This window comes from Aotus nancymaae, unplaced genomic scaffold, assembly GCF_030222135.1.
Source record: "Aotus nancymaae isolate 86718 unplaced genomic scaffold, 86718_ANA_hifiasm-v0.15.2.pri h1tg000033l, whole genome shotgun sequence".
Classification (NCBI taxonomy): Eukaryota; Metazoa; Chordata; class Mammalia; order Primates; family Aotidae; genus Aotus; species Aotus nancymaae.
In genome coordinates this window covers 33,600,592-33,619,471 of record NW_026988447.1, presented here as the reverse complement: position 1 = coordinate 33,619,471, position 18,880 = coordinate 33,600,592, and the positions used below count along the sequence as shown (strand labels likewise).

The window sequence follows — 18,880 nt, the reverse complement described above, 5'->3', positions numbered from 1 at the left end:
ACAGGTGACCTAGGAACACATCATTAACATATGTCTATGAAAATTAATTTCATGCTCTAAAAATTCATCTTATAAATTAACTTTTAGCAAAGGAATTATTTATAAGTTGGGCATTGTCAAAAATAATGTTTTTTAGTCATATGTTTTGAATAGCACAGATGAAAATAAAATTAATGCCTTATTTTTCTTTCTCCATATATGAATGAAAGATAAAACACATTTTATTGATTTTACTGTTCTAGAACATTCTTTCTTTAGATAACTTATATAGAATTCCTATGAATGCAAACATAGAATTTATTTTTATTTCAAAGTTCAGTATATTTTAACTCTCTTGATTTACAAGATCAGACAGTGAGATTTTTAAATAAATATGCTTTTGTAAAGTTGGGTTCAGGAAATACATGCTCACATACTGTATAGTCAGCCTTCTGTATCCATGGGTTCCAAATCTGTGGATTCAATCAACTGTGATGGAAAATACTTTTAAAAACCTAAATAATAAAAATAAATAAATAAATAAATAAAAATTGAAAACTACAGCATAACAACAATTTATGTAGTATTTATATTGTGTTATGGATTATAAGTAATCCAGAGACAATTTAAAGAGTATGAGAGGATGTACATTAGTTATACACAAATACCACACCTTTTATATGTGAGACTGGATCACCGTTGGATTTTGATGTCTGAGGGGGTCCTGGAACCAATCCCCCACAAATGCTAAGAGATGACTGTATATACTGTGTGTGTGAGTATATACATGCATATTTTATGCACACATAGATTTTTATTTTTGTATATATGTACATATATGTCATTTAATGACATTTTACCTAATTATCTAAAAGTATATCTATCAATCTTCAGAAATAAGGTGAAAAATAATATTATTTGTTTAAAAACAGATTATTAGTAAGTAATTGATTTGCATGTAATCGAGACTTATAAGGAGCTTTTGAAGACACTGATAAATTATATTCATCACTTATTCTTAATTAAAAAGGAGATTGAAATAACACTTTAATGAAGAGAAAGGAATTAATGTAAGCACTGGAAGACATTATGATTTTTTTTCTTTTATTACAGAAACACTTTCTAACATGATTTACCTGATTAATATTTGATGTGTGCAATTATCAGTAATAGCAGGTCATGTAACAACTTTTTCTAGCTTAAATAGCTCTAATACGCATATATTCCAAATTCAAGAGACAAGAAATTTTAAGCAAATTTGATAATCTGACTGATATTCTCTTAGTAACTCTATAGTTAGTTACATTTCATTGTTGATTATCACAGATACTTCTATTCTGCTTTCTTTACATTGTTACAAGGTTTCCATTACTACTTTCAGGTCTGCCTCACCCACACCATTCAGTGGATAATCTTGCTTTCTAGTTCAGAGAAACAATTTAGGCATCAGAAAAGATTCTGTAACATCCTCTACAACACTCATAATCTCACCGTCATCTGCACCCATCCTTCCATTTTAAGAGAAGCATTTTTTTTGGTAATTATTTATATTAGTCAGGTTACAAGCAACAGAACATCCACCTACACTAGATTAAGAGAAAAGGACAACGTTGGCTCAGGTAACTGGAAGACTCCTGCATGAGTTCGTTCAAGGTTCCAAATGAGAAGACTAATATCTAAATTCCAAGATTCATCTATGCATTAGTGCTTGAATTCCATTTGTTCCTGCTTGCCTCCTTGGACATCTATCAATTATGCCCTTCTTTTCTTTATCCCTTCCAATGTATTTTCCCTCAGTAAATAAACACATTCAGTCTATCCAAACTTATACATCCTTCCACAACATCTAAATTCATTGCTATGTGTAATCTCTCCCTTTGTCTTAAGATACCCTAGCCCAAACACTCAGATGCCCTTTCACTTCAAATCTTGTTTTAAAAGCCAACTCCTCAAACTCAATATATCTGAAAATTAGAACTTCACTTTGAATCCCCACAGAACTTGTCTTCTTTGCTTTAGATTTATCTCTGTCACAGAAGTGAAACAGGTCCCCTCTGAAGCTAGCACATGCATAATTCATTTGCTAACTATATTTGTCTTTTAGTTCTTCTGCCCACATTTTAAGAGCTGATGAATCTTCTCTTCTAACTCAAATGAGTCAAGCGCTCGCCTTAGGGAAGGCGTTATTTGCTTGAACATGAAACCATGATCTTAATACAAATATTCTTAAACTTAGAAGATAGAGCCACTTGTGTTGAACATGGGGTTGTGACAAGAAGATATTTGGATATTTGGGTTACTATTCCAACTACTAGTGTTCCACTTTCATATCTAAGACATCAAACAATATTTTAAAAGATTTTCACTGCTAATATTACTTGAACACCACACTGCCCTACTGGTTAAAACATAAACTGCTTCATTTTGTGTATAAAACATACTCAATTGCTTCATTTTGTGTATAAAACATACTCAATTACTTTTTGCCCAAAGAACCCCTATTAACCCTTCACTCCTTAATGGGTCATATGCTAATTTTCCAGAAATATCTTCCACTTAATCTAGATTTGATGAAAACTCTCGTGATTTGAAAATGAATCAATGAATCACTTTTGGCTTTGGGGAGTTTATTATCTAGTGACATCTAAGAACCATATACAGGCCGGTGTGGCTGTTCATGCCTGTAATCCCAGCACTTTGGGAGGCTGAAGCAGGTGAATCATCTGAGGTCAGGCGTTCGAGAACAGCCAAGCCAACATGGTGAAACCCCATCTCTACTAATAATACAAAAAAATTAGCTGGACGTAGTGATGCATGCCTGTAATCCCAGCTCTTTGGGAGGCTGAGGCAGGAGAGCTGCTAGATCCTGGGAGGTGGAGGTTGCAGTGAGCTGAGATCGCACCATTGCACTCCAGCCTGGGTGATGAGCAAAACTCTGTAGCAAAAACAAAACAAAACAAACAAACAAACAAACAAAAAAAAACAAGGGAACCATATACAAAATATTCAGGATATTCAGGAATGGAAAAGACAATACAAGAATTGTCTAAGATGTACTTATGAGGTAAGAGATTTTGGATTGAAAGCAGATAGAGGAGAATTTATTTATGAAGGTTACATTTAAGTAGAGATTACAGAAGGCAAATAAAACTCAACTATTTGTGAGTAGATTACCTCTATTATAATTTATAGGAAGTATATATAGTATGTATGATCCTACTATAAGTATTGTGATGGAGACTACTTCACTTTATTTTATTGATGTGATAATACTACTTACATACTAAAGCAATATATTGATGAAATAAAGAATTTAATATAACAACCACTGAGGAATTTTACATTTGTATAAGAATAGTTAACTTTTTGCTGAATATATCAGTTACTCTAATCTCATCATCCAAATGAAGCCTAGGTATTTTAGAACAATAAAATGAAAAGTATTTTGAAGCTTCCTTTCCATGTTAATCTAGATTACTATTTTGATTATTACTATTTAAGATTCTTTTACTCCCATGGTTTAGTTTGAAATAAATCTTCTCAAAATCAGAAATACAAAGAAATCATTTTTTACCCAAGAGCTTATGCTATGCCCAGTGCTTAGTATACATTAAATAAATATAAGTTGAAAGGATTTATGAAGGAAGCTGCTCAATTCAGGTTGATGTTTTGCATTAATCTGAGTCTAATGTAATTTTTTTGGGCATGCTGTAAAAGCAGAGACAAATTAACTTTGGAGCAAAAGGGATACCTGGATAGCTTTCCAACTCTTTATAATTGTATCTTCATAATGTGACTTAATTGTCTTTAATAAAATGATGTGACCTCTATGAATAACTGACATATTCTGTAGAGAAAATTGTATAGACATACAACAGTTTTCCAAAAAATACTTACTATTTTATGTTATATTTTAATGTTTTAAAAAATCAAAATATTTGTTTTTTTTTGTATGGAATCGGCATAATCAATGCAGATGTATCTTTTTTCCTTTGGCAGTTTTCTATTTCTTAATAAAATATAATTTTTAAATATCTTTTTGACTTAGTCACAGAGAAAACTTTGGCTTCAAGCAGGACATTCTTAATGGGATTTCTTTTTTTCTTTAAGGCAAGAGAGAAACTTGAACAGGCATAACAACTTTAGTTGTAGGAACAAAATGGTCAGTAAATTCCCATTGGGCTCATCTGATAAAAATAATAGTTATAAAAGCAGATAGTGGCATACTCTCTGGAATGCCATAGGAAAAACGATGTGTAACACTAAAGGTGCTTTCTGTTATTCACTCATTAACGTTTGTTTTGAACAAATCTGTGTTCGATGTTTGGCTTTTTCACTTCCTATCTTTGTAACCGTGGGTAATCTCTCTGAGCCTCAGAGCCCCTAGGTAAATTTGGGTTTGTAATGCCTTTTCTTAAGCACTGTCATATGAAGATATTATAAAGTGAAAATAACTGGTAGACTTTTTGCTGTTCCCCTGATATTATGTTGGCAACGATAGTGATATTCAAGTGAGCTACCACTGCAGGTCCTGAGCTAAGACCCCAAGTTTCAATAAGTAAGACAGTTCTGGTGTTCAAAACCTTATATTATGGCTTTGAGCGGTGGCTCATGCCTGCAATCCCAGCACTTTGGTAGGCCAAAGTGCAGGAAGATCACTTGAGTGATCAAGCACTTTGAAACCAGCCTGGCCAATCACTATGGTAAAACTCTATCTCTAAAGAAAATATGAATATTAGACAGGAGGGGTGGTGTGTGCCTGTAATCCCAGCTTCTTGGGAAGTTGAGGCATGGGAATCACTTGAACCTAGGAGGCAGAGGTTGCAGTAAGCTGAGATCGTGCCACGGCACCCCAGCCTGGGCTACAAAGGGAAACTGTCTTAAAACAAACAAACAAAAAACTTATATTCTAATGTTCCCATTATGCACAAATTTTCTATAATTGTGAAAAACACTATAATGTGAAGTAACGAGGGCCAAATTGCTTTCATCTCGTCTGAAAAATTTACTTTCTCCTTATATCAGATGGAGTAGAATAGCATCCTTTCTGACTTGAATTCAAAATTTAGATAAATAAACTTGGAGTACACCCAAAGAGAAGTTGTATTCTTTTATTCAATCATCAAGTATATCTTATGCCCCATACTGTTTTAAAGCAGGCAATCATAAATGAGTGTTTAATATTTTTTGAATTATAAGTGAGGCAGAATGCTATTAAGCACTTCAGATTGAAGTCAACATCTCTAAAGTAAGTTATGATTGACAAGGATGAACTGCAAAAGATAGCCAGTGATATTTCAAAATTCCCAGAAATTTACTTTTTAAAAAATTTTTCTAGGATTATATTTTATCTACAATTGCTTCACTATAGCTCATGCGTCATGCAAGTTTGAGAACTTCTCAATAATCATGATACTCATTAACCCTTGTTGAACCTTGACTGTATCCCAATCATAGTGTTAAACGATACACACGACATATAATTCTTACCACAAACACTGGTGGTCAAAATACAACTGGAAAACAAAAGTCCCCTGTAGGTAATTTAAGCAGGAATAAATTTGTTAAAGATTATTATTATTATTATTATTTTTTTTTTTGAGACAGAGTTTTGCTCTTGTTGCCCAGGCTGCAGTGCAATGGCGCATTCTCGGCGCAGTGCAATGGCACATTCTCGGCTCACCGCAACCTCCGCCTCCTGGGTTCAAGCGATTCTCCTGCCTCAGCCTCCCAAGTAGCTGGGATTACAGGCATGTGCCACCGTCCGGCTAATTTTTTGCATTTTTAGTAGAGACGGAGTTTAACCATGTTGGCCAGGATGGTCTCGATCTCGTCACCTCATGATCCACCCACCTCGGCCTTCCAAAGTGTTGGAATTATAGGCGTGAGCCACCGCGTCAGGCCTGTTAAAGATTATTAAATGGCTCACATGATTCTGGGTAGTGCTAAACAGGAGAGATTTTTGGTTGAGATTTTTAGGAAAGTCATTGTGTAAGATTAAGTTTCTAGGAGAATTACTGTGGTATCTAAGATCAGTAGGTGATCACTCTGCCACTGCCATACTCAAGAAACTACCACAATCAGGAAGATGCTATTACACTGTCATAAGAAAAGTTTATCAAGCACGACACAAAAATTACTGAATTATTGAATTTTTCCAAATTATTGAATTCTGTATTAATAAAATAATTGTATCCTTTTGTTTTTACAATATACATGTAAGCATATGGCCACCAGAGAAGAACCTCGTCTTTCTGTAGTAAAAAATAATATATTAATTACTTATTATTTCGTAAAACTACAGAATATATATTTCTTGAGCATATTTTCTTTGGGATTTGCTGTGAGCTCCATAGCAAACTATCCTTCAAGTTTAAAATCAAGTCTAAAGTAGAACAAAATATGAGTAGCCTAATAAAGTTCATAATATATAGATAGGCAAAAATGCTGCTTTTATTTTCCCATCGAAGCAAGTTAAGCATTAGTAGTAATTGATTTTTACACTTAAAATGTTCAAACAAATCTCTGTAAATTTAATGATTCCTTAGTATTGAACTTTGGGTGTTAAGAGGCAGATTTTTTTTTTTCTGAGAATGTATTTCTCTTTTTTGTGTCTGTATGTTGCAGTAACTTAAACTATCAATGTCATTTGACTCAGAAACACTTTAAACAGCATAACTTTAATATCTTTTATTATTTGTTATAAAAATATCTTGGGCCATCTAATGAATTATGTGCTGAACAAGAAAACTTGCTGAAATCTCCTATGTGAATCTGCTCCTGATATTGTTTGTCATTCTATATCCGCCACAGCTTTCTGCATTTTTGGACATTATAAGAGACTACTCATCCTCGGTAAACACATATGAAACATTACAGAGTATATATTACAAGGACTACTGATGTGACATGACTACATAAAATGAAATCCCTTATGCACAGGATTTGAGAAATATAAATGCCATCTCTAGATTATTAACTTGGTGTTCTTTCAAATCGATATTCTGTGTTAAGTGGCCTTGTTAGAAATTTACCAAAGACTGTTATAGGGAAAACAGAGTGGAGGCTCTGAATTTTATAGTATGCCTAATTTCTTATGAAAACACTCACTAAATTCTCTCTTTTTTTTTTTTTTTGAGACAGCGTATAGCTCATCACCCAGGCTAGAGTGCAATGGCAGACCTTGGCTCACTGAACCTCTGCCTCCCGAGTTCAAGCAATTCTCCTATCTCAGTCTCCCAAGTAGTTGGGACTACAGGTGGGCACCACCAAGCCCGGCTAATTTTTGTATTTTTAGTAGAGACAGGGTTTTGCCACGTTGGCCAGGCTGGTCTAGAGCTACTGACCTCAGGTATCCACCTCCTTGTCCTCCCAAATTGCTGGGATTACAGGTGTAAGCCACTGCGCCCAGCCAATAGATGTCTTTTATACATCTCTTTATTCTGCCTTCCAGCTTCTGTGTCTTCATTCCTCCATGGCTCAGTACTTTCTGTGTGGGCTTCCCATTACAGGATCTTTATAATTAGGATGCAGACTTAGTGTGTGATTTTCTGTGTTCCATTATAATGAGCTCTCTATAGTAGGTGTTAGGATAGCATGGTCTTGTCTTATTGCAATATTTTGCTTGTTAACATTGTAAGAAAAACTCAAAGGTTTTAGGTTATCACTTTAAAATAATGGGTTTTATAATATGCAGCTTTAGAATTCTTTCCATTTATGTTATAAAAGTAAAACTGAAGTAACTAGGGTTAGCTAAATATGCATTATTTAAATATGCATATATTCATATATGTATGTGTATGCATTTATGTATATATCTTGACTACTACAAATTAAATACCAATGAAGTGAATATTTTAGAAAACAAATCATGTAAGCTTTTTATCACTTTGAAGGAGTTACGATTTCTTAAATGAAACTCATGATAAAGGAAAATGGTAATTTGGAATGCCTTAAAATAAGAGGTTCTAATCTTGAAAAGACAGCATATACAGAATGCATAGGCAACCTACAGAATGGGAAAGGGTTTCAGAGGGTATGTGTCCAAAAATAAACAAATTTTATTCAAAATAAGCAAAGAACATCTACAAAGTAATAGTATAAGAAAAAAGAAAAAAACCCAACACAACAGATTTGAACAGATACTTAATAAAAAAGATCCAAGTAGCCAAGACCAGTAAACATATAAAAAGGATAAAACTACATTGGTCATCAGAAAAATGCAAGTTAAGACCACAATGAGATATACTACAAATTCACCATAATGTCTAATGTGAAAAACAGCCAATACAATTTCTTGGGCAGGATGTGAAGCAACAAAAACTCTTATACAGTGTGGAAAAATGTACATTATTGACCAAAGTTGAATATCATATTTTGAAAAGGAATCATTTAAAGAAAGTGTTACATAAGTTCACCAAAATCCACTGTGAGACTATTTCTAGAATCTCTATTTGTGGGAATCACACACTCGCAAAAAGAAGTACATTAAAAGAAAACAAAAAAAGATAGCTCCCATAAAACAGACAGACAACACAAAAGTCTGTTCAAATGACCAGCCAAAGTAGATGTATAAATACGGTGTAATTATTGGTATACAATGGAATATTATACAGCAGTGAGATTAAATCATCTATAATTATACATGATAATATGAGCACTCTCACAAATATAATGTTGAGCTAATAAAATATAACACAAAATAGTACCCATTATAAAAATATCTTTACATAAAGTACAAAAAGAAGCTAAAGAATATATGTTATTAGAATTCAGGATAATGGCTACCCTTTGTTGAGGACCATCTGAAGGGGAATGAGGAGGGATTCTGGGTGTTGGAGTAATCCTGTTTATTGCCATGGGTGCTAATTATTTAGTTGTGTTTAGCTTGTGAAAATTCATCAAGTTCTATGATTATGATATGTGCAATTTTCTATATGAATTTTCAAGTTTATCAAAAAGTTAAAGAAACTATAAATAACACAGTTCTTGAAAAGGCATACAAAAATAAAAAGGCCATTCTTAGGAGAATGTTGAAGAATTTTGCTACAGGAATAAACTGCATATGATGCCTTAAGAGGAAGTAGCCATGAGATATCAAAAAAACTTAGAGTAGCTGTTACGCTGGAAAGATGGCGGAGCAAGAGCAAAGAAAAATCCCTTTGGTTCCAGAAAATCTCCTGAAAAAGAGGAAGGCTTATCAAGCCCTCAAAGCCACTCAGGCAAAGCAGGCACTTTTGGCAAAGAAGGAGCAGAGGAAAGGAAAAGGGCCCAGGTTTAAGCGATTGGAATCATTCCTACATGATTCCTGGCGGCAGACGCGTGACAAGGTGCGTGTCAGACGACTAGAAGTGAAGCCTCACGCCTTGGAATTGCCAGATAAACATTCTTTGGCCTTTGTCGTACGCATTGAAAGGATTGATGGTGTGAGTTTACTGGTGCAGAGAACCATTGCAAGACTTCGCCTGAAGAAAATTTTTAGTGGTGTCTTTGTAAAAATCACTCCCCAGAACCTAAAAATGCTGCGCATAGTGGAACCTTATGTGACCTGGGGATTTCCAAATCTGAAGTCTGTCCGGGAACTCATTTTGAAACGTGGACAAGCCAGGGTCAAGAATAAGACCATCCCTCTGACAGACAACGCTGTGATTGAGGAGCACCTGGGGAAGTTTGGTGTCATTTGCTTGGAAGACCTCATTCATGAAATTGCCTTCCCGGGGAAGCATTTCCAGGAGATCTCATGGTTCTTGCACCCTTTCCACCTCTCAGTGGCCCGTCATGCTACCAAAAATAGAGTGGGCTTCCTCAAGGAGATGGGCACACCTGGCTATCGGGGTGAACGCATCAATCAGCTCATCCGCCAGCTGAACTAGAACCAGGTGCCAAACTGCAATAAATTTTTATCAACAAAGTGGAAGCATGTGTTTTTGGGTTTGGAGAATTTGTATCAAGTATCTTCAGAGAAGATTATTTCCTGCTTTATCTTTCAAAACTGGAAAGGAGGGGTCAAAGAAAAGACCGTAGCTGGCCAGGCGCGGTGGCTCATGCCTGTAATCCCAGTACTTTGGGAGGCTGAAGAAGGCAGATCACCTAAGGTCGGGAGTTCGAGACCAGCCTGACCAACATGGCGAAACCCTGACTCTACTGAAAATACAAAAATTAGCGGGGCATGGTGGCCCATACCTGTAATCCCAGCTACTCGGGAGGCTGAGGCAGGAGAATCGCTTGAACCTGGGAGGCAGAGGTTGCGGTGAGCCGAGATCACACCATTGCACTCTAGCCTAGGCAACGAGTGAAATTGTCTCAAAAGAAAAAAACAGTAGCTTATGTTCATGGCAAGCACCTCTCATCACAATCCAGTTCCAAGGAAAAATTCCAGCGTTTTCTACATTGGCTGCTGCCTCGTCTGAAATCAGCACATTCCATGGAGGAAGGAGTCCTGCTTTGCTGCATCTCTTATCTTAGGGTTTAATGTTGGTAATTGAGTAACTCTAGCATTTGTACAAGGCTCCATAAGACTCCTACAGCAGTGGACAAGCCCAGGGACATAATTGAATCTGGGGATTCCTGGGGCCTTGTGAGAAAGACTTGAAATACACATAGGAGGAAAGGTACAAAAATAAATGTTTACTTGTCTCAAAAAAAAAAAAAAAAAAAACTTATACAGAGCCAAATAATCACGTGTATGAAAACTACTGTACCATGTAATGTGCAGGTCCAAATTCAGTGTTTGCTGTATAAATCTAAGTTGGAAATATCCCTCAATAGAGGGGTAATTTTCTCATATTGAGATAATGATGGGAACTACAGCTCCCAGCTCAATAATGTTAGCTAAGAGTTGTTTGTCATTTTATATCATCAAAACGACTGGAAATTGCCACTGGAGAATGCATAGGTTGTTCCTGATGGATCTATATGCATTGAAAAGTTATCTACTCTTTATTGTGCACTAGGTAGTCATATTCAGTAGTGCTCTCAATTTAAGTTGTGAGTTGTAAGTATAATATCCTCTGTTTTCTGAAATTAAATTATGTTTGGCTCTACTATGACATTGACCAGAGTGGAGAGAGGTCCACTCTCAGGCACAAATGCAGACCTTTCCTCTTTAATTGCTGTTATTTTGCAAAAAGCAGAGAGTTATATACACACAAGCATACCAGTCAAAAAATAATTTATATGTAACACATATTTTTCTATTGTTCTAAGGACAGAGATCTTAAATACTAAATCCAACATGCATTTTGACATTGTTTTATATATATTGTTAATACTTAAAATATTTTATCACCAAATATAAAACTGCCCTTTTAACTGCATTCTGATGATTTTTTTTTTTCTGATCTTCCTAGGTCTTTATAACTTTCTCTCTCTCTCTCTCTCTATCTCTCTCTCTCTCTCTCTCTCTGTCTCTCTGTCTCTCTCTCTCTCTCTGTTTTTCTTTTTCTTCATCCTTGCCTATTCAATACTGGGTTTCCCAGAGTTTGCTCCTGGACCTTCTTTTCATTTTCCTCTCTATGCATGGTATGAAAGGAATCTCTCTACTCCCATGTTTTTATGGGAGTTTGTATGTTTATATCTTCAGGAGTTTGTATGTTTGAACAGGTGTTTGTGTGTTTATATCTTCAGACCTGACAATTTCTCAGACTTTCAATCTAGGATTAACTACTGCCTAGTGATCATCATGACATACGGCAACTTACGGTTCTGTAGGAATCTCATAATCAGTACGAATAAAACTGATTGCATTGTTCTGCCTGAAGTGTTCCTCCTTTTCTAATACTTGCATGGAATTTTCTTTTTTTCTTATAATTCATCACTAAAGCATAGATTTAACCCATAAGTCTCTTTAATATGTCAGTCCTTTTCCATCACACTTCTTTAACCTGATTGAAGTTTCCTTCACTTTTTTGCATACCTCGCAGCAATAATTTTTTCCTACTTCTGATCAAAGCAGAAAGATGTAAGGAATAGTCATATCTATGTCTGTTTTTAGGGAAGCAAATGCTTTCATAAAAAAGTGCACAGATTTTTGCTTAGTTTGTATCCTCACAACTGAGAACTACTTGTGCTCTAACAGCAAAGGAGTTTAGAAAATTGTAGACTACTGTTAAATCTGGCTTGAAACAAATATGATCTCTGTCTCCTAAACTAAATTTTAAACAAAGATGAGGCATACTGAGTATTCTATAGAGAAATATAGGCAAATGGTAGTGGATGTCGAAGATCTGGAGTTTGAGAAGGACTCATGTCGAGCAGTCCAGGCAGAGGGAAAGTCAAACACAAACACCTGAGTTGTGAAAGTCTTTGCGGCATCTGACAAGTAAGGGTAGGCTATCGTGATAGAAGTGAGAACGATAGATATATAGATGATGGATTCAGAGATATAGAAGCCAGATTACAACGTCTATTCCCTGCATGAGATCCTCCAGTTCTCAAGTTGAAGAACCACATTCTATGCATATCCTTATTCTAAGCACCTTGAATAGTCTAGGGTAATAGTATGTTCAATACTTTTTAAGGAATGAATTATTTGTAACACTATATATAAACATATTAAAAGTGCTCTGTGATTTCCTTTTTTATACATTGATTAAACTATTCACAAGAACATGTATTAATAGGTCAAAATTATCTCATGACTGATGGTCATCTTCTTCAGCATAGATTTCTCTAAGGTTAATCATATTATTTGTAACCAAAAACAGCTACCATTAGCAGTTAATTGTCTCAATTCCATGGTCCACACTTCTATTTTTTTTCAAAGGAAGTCATATGAAAAAATTACATTGAAATATTGATCTCAGCTATCATAGAATTTAAAATATTCTATGTATTTTTAACTGTGAAGTTCGTTGCACAGCTGTAAAAAATTTACAAGTAACTTTGTTCAATGGTATTTGATTTAAAAAATTACAGACATTAATTTCTAAATTTGGGCCTTGAAGTTTGGATAAATGAACTATTTAACCAAAATGTGAGATTGCATATATAATGTATTAATATTAATCTAAATTGTGTATAACTTTTATCATATTGAACTGAAAAGAAATGATTGTTATTTTGATTTTCTTTGCAATTGCCTTTGAACGTCTCTTTAAACATAAAGTACAAGTTTCAATAAGCAAACTATTAGCAATAATTTCTCTTATGGTCATAACAGAAAACTGTTTGTGAAAATAGTTTATAATACGCTACTGTTGGTTAAATTTCATACCATACTATGTGTTATGATATTCAAAAGCTTTTTTGATTTATTTTTTACAAGATCTATAAAACAACTAAATGGTTTCCAATTTTCTGTTTCACTTCATTGAGATCAAGATATGTTTAAAGCATATGCATATTTATACACACATATACACACTCACAAAGTATATGCATACAATGTACATGAATATATGTTTTATATTATACATGTTTGAAAATGTAGGCATTATATACATGTATATATGTATACACACATATATATGTATATATACACACATATACACTTTAATTTTTTTCATGTAAGCCCTAATGAAAAAGATCTTTGGTAAATTTTGCGTACTAAATTATATTTATAAAGCATAGAGTTAGTTTCCAGATTCTATTATACCATATGCTAAATTATTTTGAAAATATAATTTTTATTTCTTCTGTTTTCCACTTGGTCTTCTTACATTGTCATTTTAAGATCTGTTTCCAAAATAATGTTGGGAAATGGAGTGTTGATTTCTTCTTTACTAAAATATATATTCAATATTTTGGAAGTAATGAAAACATTTCTATTTTTGTTTAGTTAGCTGACAACACCTTTTTCCATTATTTTATTTTTAGCTGGCTAAGTTTAAACGTGACTGTGTGCCTTTTAAAATTCAAAGTGAAATAATCAGACTGCTCTACTTCCATTTGCTATCAGCTGAAGGATTAGTTACTTCAACTAGAGTACAACATAATCAATAATGGCTAAATTTATACTCAAGATCACCATCCTTGAAGCTATCCTTTTCCTTCTTGGAAGCAGAGTAAAGTCCATCATAAATTTGGCCAGGAAAATGGCCCTCAATTTTTTTTTTTAAGTATCTGTCACTCTCTTAAAGTCCACTTTTATGGAAGTAAGTAAAATTGTAAATCACAAACCATTAGCTATGAAAGGTCAGTCATATCTTTCTAAATATACTATTCTATCATTTAAAGTCTAGATAAGTTTTATGTGCAGCTAAGCAGACAATGTTTTGCTATTTTTATACTATTAAGATCGCTAAAAATATATCATAAGCCAGTATTATGAGGATAACTTAGATTTACACTATTTTCTTGGATTACAACAAAAATGGAGCAGGCTTATACTTATTTTTGTTACTAAATTTTAGCTTCAACCTTCATATGATCCCAGAGTTTTAATAAACATTAAATCATGACTCTAATGCTCACGATATCTTCCAGGTTCAGAAGCCACTGGAGATGAAAAGCAAGGTTTTACTGTGCTTGCCATACTCATTCTAGAAATACAAAGCTGCATCTACGGTTGAAACTTAGAGGAAATATTAAAGTGATACGGCATTACTGATTATTAACTGGAAGCAAAAGCTGTTTAATCTCCATAAAATGCTACATTCATGTGTCTACAAGCACAATATGTATATTTATTTTTTCTGAAAATAAAACTTTCAAAAATACTTCAACATTATTTTCTTGAATTAAACATTCGTGTTTCCTTAGGTGCCGTAATGTGTGGCTATATAACTCCTCCCTAATGCTTCCCACCCCAAACAAGTTTACACATACATTTCTCTTTATTTATCACAAACTAGTTCTATTCTTCTAAACTAGAATAGAGCAATCCCCAGTGAAATATTCTGGTCTCAACTTTTTGACTTCTGAAGACACTCTGAGTGTTCCAGAAGACACTCTTCATTTAAGAGTTCTCCGTGTAAGTGAGAACTACTCAAGGGAATACATTAAATTTTTCTTTCCATAGACTGAATATCTGTATATTTTCTAATCTTCTGTTGCTGTGCCAAATCTTGTAGCATTTTAATTATGTTTTAAACCTTCTGCAAAGAACATTTTCTTGAATTACACTGTTCAAAAATCCATATAATCTCCCAGCAAAATTCTAGACATTGGTATAAATGATAGAGGACATTATTGTTTCTTTTCCATCTTGCATCACAATATCAAAATTGATTTAAAATATTACACTTTAAAACTTAGAGTTGTGTCATCAGGCACTATTAATTCATCTCTCCCCGGAGTACTCTCTTCTTTTGGTTTTCAAGACATTGCATCCCCTTTCTTCCATATTTGCATCTCTGTCTACTGAGTTTTTTACATATGCTCTCTTTCCTTTATCTAAACATGTTTTGCTAGGTTCTACCTCTCCAATTGTCTCTCTACTTTTGCTGGGTGGTCATATCCATGGTCATTTCTTAACCTATCACTGATGTAGCAATACTTTGAAGATTAAATTTCAACTTCTCCCTCCAGATATGCCCATCTGATATTCCCATTTAGGTGTTCTAATCTTCCTCCCATTTCACCACCCTCAGCACCTCCAGGTGAATGATATTATCCATTCCCAAAGTTCAAAGTCTGAAACTTGGAAGCTACTCTTCATCCCAGCTGTCACAGCCTCAGTTCAGGCAGTTCCCTTGAATTTTTCAAAAAACTTTCTTGTCCTTTTCTCGGTCTCTATTTTCCTGCTTTCTTTTTGTTCCCTTCCACCAACCTTTTCAGTTTCTCTTTAAAAATATTACCACAATGTTTTTATAATATGCCAATTAGATGACATGCTGTTGCCCTTGTTTGGACTGGCCTTTCTCTCCATCTGTTCCAAGTTTCATGTAAATATTACTAAACATTTCCCAACTTTTCCAGGAAGTTGATAGAACATTCCACTTTATGTTTCCATTAGACTTTCCATGATTGGCATTCTCTTGAATCCAAATTACTGGTTACCAGCCTGGCCTATAAGGCACAGACCGTCTCCAGACCTGGCCCATAAGGTGCAGACAGACATTGTCCTTACATATGAATATCTTTAATACTCAGGAAATTTCTGGAGCAGAGTAAAGACTCAATAAGCGTTTATCAAGAATGAATGAATGCATGCATGAATGCATGAATGAATGAACATATTCATGAATAAATGTGTTCATCATAGGCAGAGCCTATTGTGGTAAACATAATAGGCAGATATAGTAGCAGAAACTTAAATTTTCTTAGTTATTCCAGTGATTGTAGTTATTCCAGTGATGGAAGATATTAATGCTGTTTCAATTTAAGAATCTATTTAACAAGATTTCAGTAAGTGGGATGCTCAGATTTCCTGTTTATGTCATTATTCCTCATATAGAGCAAAATTGGAAGATAATTAATAATGAACTAATTAGAGACTACATGAGAAGTAAAAATTAAGAATCATGGAAGTAGATGCTTCATTAATTTATTTACTCAATAAATATTCATTTAATGTGTACAATTGGTTGGGCTCTGTTAGATTGTTTGTTACCTTGGCTCAGTAAACAATTAAAAAAGAGAAATAAGAGTGGCCTTGTTTTATATCTTTGCAAATCTTTTTAATATGTAGCTATTATAAGACAACTGGATTTTATAAATGCATCTGTATTTAATCTCTTGCTATGTAATTTTAGGATTAAAGAATATAAAGTAGGTAGTTGACATGTAGTTGAAAAAGGGAAAGGTATTTTAATACTTTACTTAGATAATTGTAGGTATTTTTCCTGATAGTGTACTAAAACTTAAATGGTTGTTTCCAAAAGTTACTGGCAATGCAAATCTGAAGCCATGTCAATCAACTTTTTGAACTTTGTGTTTTTATGAAAATAGTTTTGATATTGTGGACCCTGTGAAGGTGCCTAAAAAGCCTGAGAGTTTCTGGAATATACTTTAAGAAACACAGACGTTTATGATCGTATGTTTTAGACCAGGTATTACTATGTACAAGGCATGGTTTTAGGTGTTTTGGAAGACAACAAGGAAGGCCAGCCAATCAGTTGAGAGAGTACAATATTAAATTAGGAAAGTGTTGGCTGAATAGATAACCACTACTTGTGGTCCTGATGTGATTGTTGTTCATTGAACTGTACCTGGAGTATAGGCATATGGTCCAAAGTATCCCATTGCCCAGAATTTTCTGAACTGTGGTTAGAAGGTAGTATTTACCTTCTCTTTTTGGATTTTGCCTACCAAGGATATTAAGTCTGAAGCTGCTGCAATTTCTTCTTAAGCAAGTAGATGCAACCTATCTGCAGAGGAAGAAATGAGACCAAGACAAAAATTGAAGGCAAGCAAAGCTGAATCTGTGAAAGAGAAATAAAACTGATATTATTATTTATTTGAATTTTAGAATCCAGGTGAAATAAATTATCATTTTGTCATTAATTAATTGTGATGGTATTTTATTCTTTGCCACCAACATATTCTGATTAATAGAGAAGGTAATTAATACCTTTTCTTCAAATAAATATTGAACAAATTAAATATATCCATTTATAAAAATCACTTCTTTGAGAAATTCTTGCTTTTTCCTCTGTGTAGAAGTTGAGTACCCAAGAAATATATGGAGAAAATAATGGAAGTTGATTCCATGTTCAATTCAATTTTTGCTGGGCTTATAGACAAAACTGTTTAATGTCTTTCATAATGGGTTATTTTCAGTGTTTTTTCTTTCAAAAAGTGATACAAGTTCATTTAATATATGATTTATGGCTTTCTCCAAATGTATTTCATATGGCTTTTTTTCCTGCCAGAATAATTAATACTAGGAGTAAGAAACAAATGCAGACTTGAGAGTTAAGAGATAACTTTCCAGTTGTTGAAATTATTCCATACTTTGTCTCCCATTAAGATATGGCCACAAAGTTGACAATCAGTTCCTTTCTTTTCAAACATTATTATACTGATAATAAGCATTTACCTTAAGTTTGGCAATTTTAACTAGTAGTGGTTAGTATAACAAGTAGTGATTAGTAGTGGTTTCTGTTCCCTATAGGTGGATTAGAAAAGAGATTAGAAGCTCTTAAAAAATAAGCTTCTACATGATGAGACATTAATGGGTATCACATAACACATTACTTCCACAGTGTGACAGATTGCATGTAGTGCTAACATGTAAGAATAAATGTGCTCTCTGCATTATCTATATTTTTACTAGGCAGTGAATCTGATTTCAGAACCAATGAAATGCTTTATGAAGCTAATTTACATGTGTATATTAGATTTCCTAATGAAGCATGGCTTTAACATAATTTCATTTTGAAAAATACTTTATTTATTTAGAAAATACTTCAGTGGGAAAATGTGTTAACAGAGACCACTTTGCAAATACAGTTTTTTAAAAATATAATCTATTGTACCGTCAACATTCTTACATATCATACTGCAGGGGGAAAACATCTATTAATACTGTAGTTATTACCACTTTCTATCCAATTTACTGTGATTGGCACCAATTGTTCATAATTGCTGTATACCAACAAAACACGTCATTGCTTTATTTTACGTAACGTGAAGTTAGATAGAAATGTTAATGTTCCTTCATTTATAAGTTGGCTGCTTCCTATTTTATTTTCTTTTATAAATACTTTAACATATTATATATTTCAAAAGTAGTATCTTTCATTTTACATTATGATTACCACTGAGATGATTATTTTAATAATTAAATCTAGCCTATGCACAAAAATAATTGATCTTTCACTCATAACATTGGCAATTCCTTATGGTCTAGATCTTCTTATTGTTATTTTCTGCTGAAAAAATTTTACAAAGGTCTACTTATAAACAGCTTCTCTATTTTCTTTTAACTGTAAGTTTTAGGTGAATGCAAATAAATTTTTAGCATGTGATTCTTTATATCCAGGCCTCAGTTTGTTGAGTTATTTGCTCATGGAAAGGG

General features: G+C 33.8%; 1 protein-coding gene across 1 annotated transcript; it reads left to right on the top strand.

The window, feature by feature from the left end:
* Positions 1-9,095: 9,095 nt before the first annotated feature.
* LOC135277741 (ribosomal protein uL30-like) lies at positions 9,096-10,620 on the top strand. The gene has a single exon (XM_064383727.1). It carries the CDS (start codon positions 9,111-9,113, stop codon positions 9,849-9,851), a length of 741 nt encoding a protein of 246 aa, XP_064239797.1. The 5' UTR covers positions 9,096-9,110; the 3' UTR covers positions 9,852-10,620.
* Positions 10,621-18,880: the final 8,260 nt, after the last annotated feature.

What these genes read in the sequence shown, in the direction of transcription:
- LOC135277741 (XM_064383727.1), top strand. Translation starts at nt 9,111, where the DNA reads ATGGCGGAGCAAGAGCAAAGAAAAATCCCTTTGGTTCCAGAAAATCTC.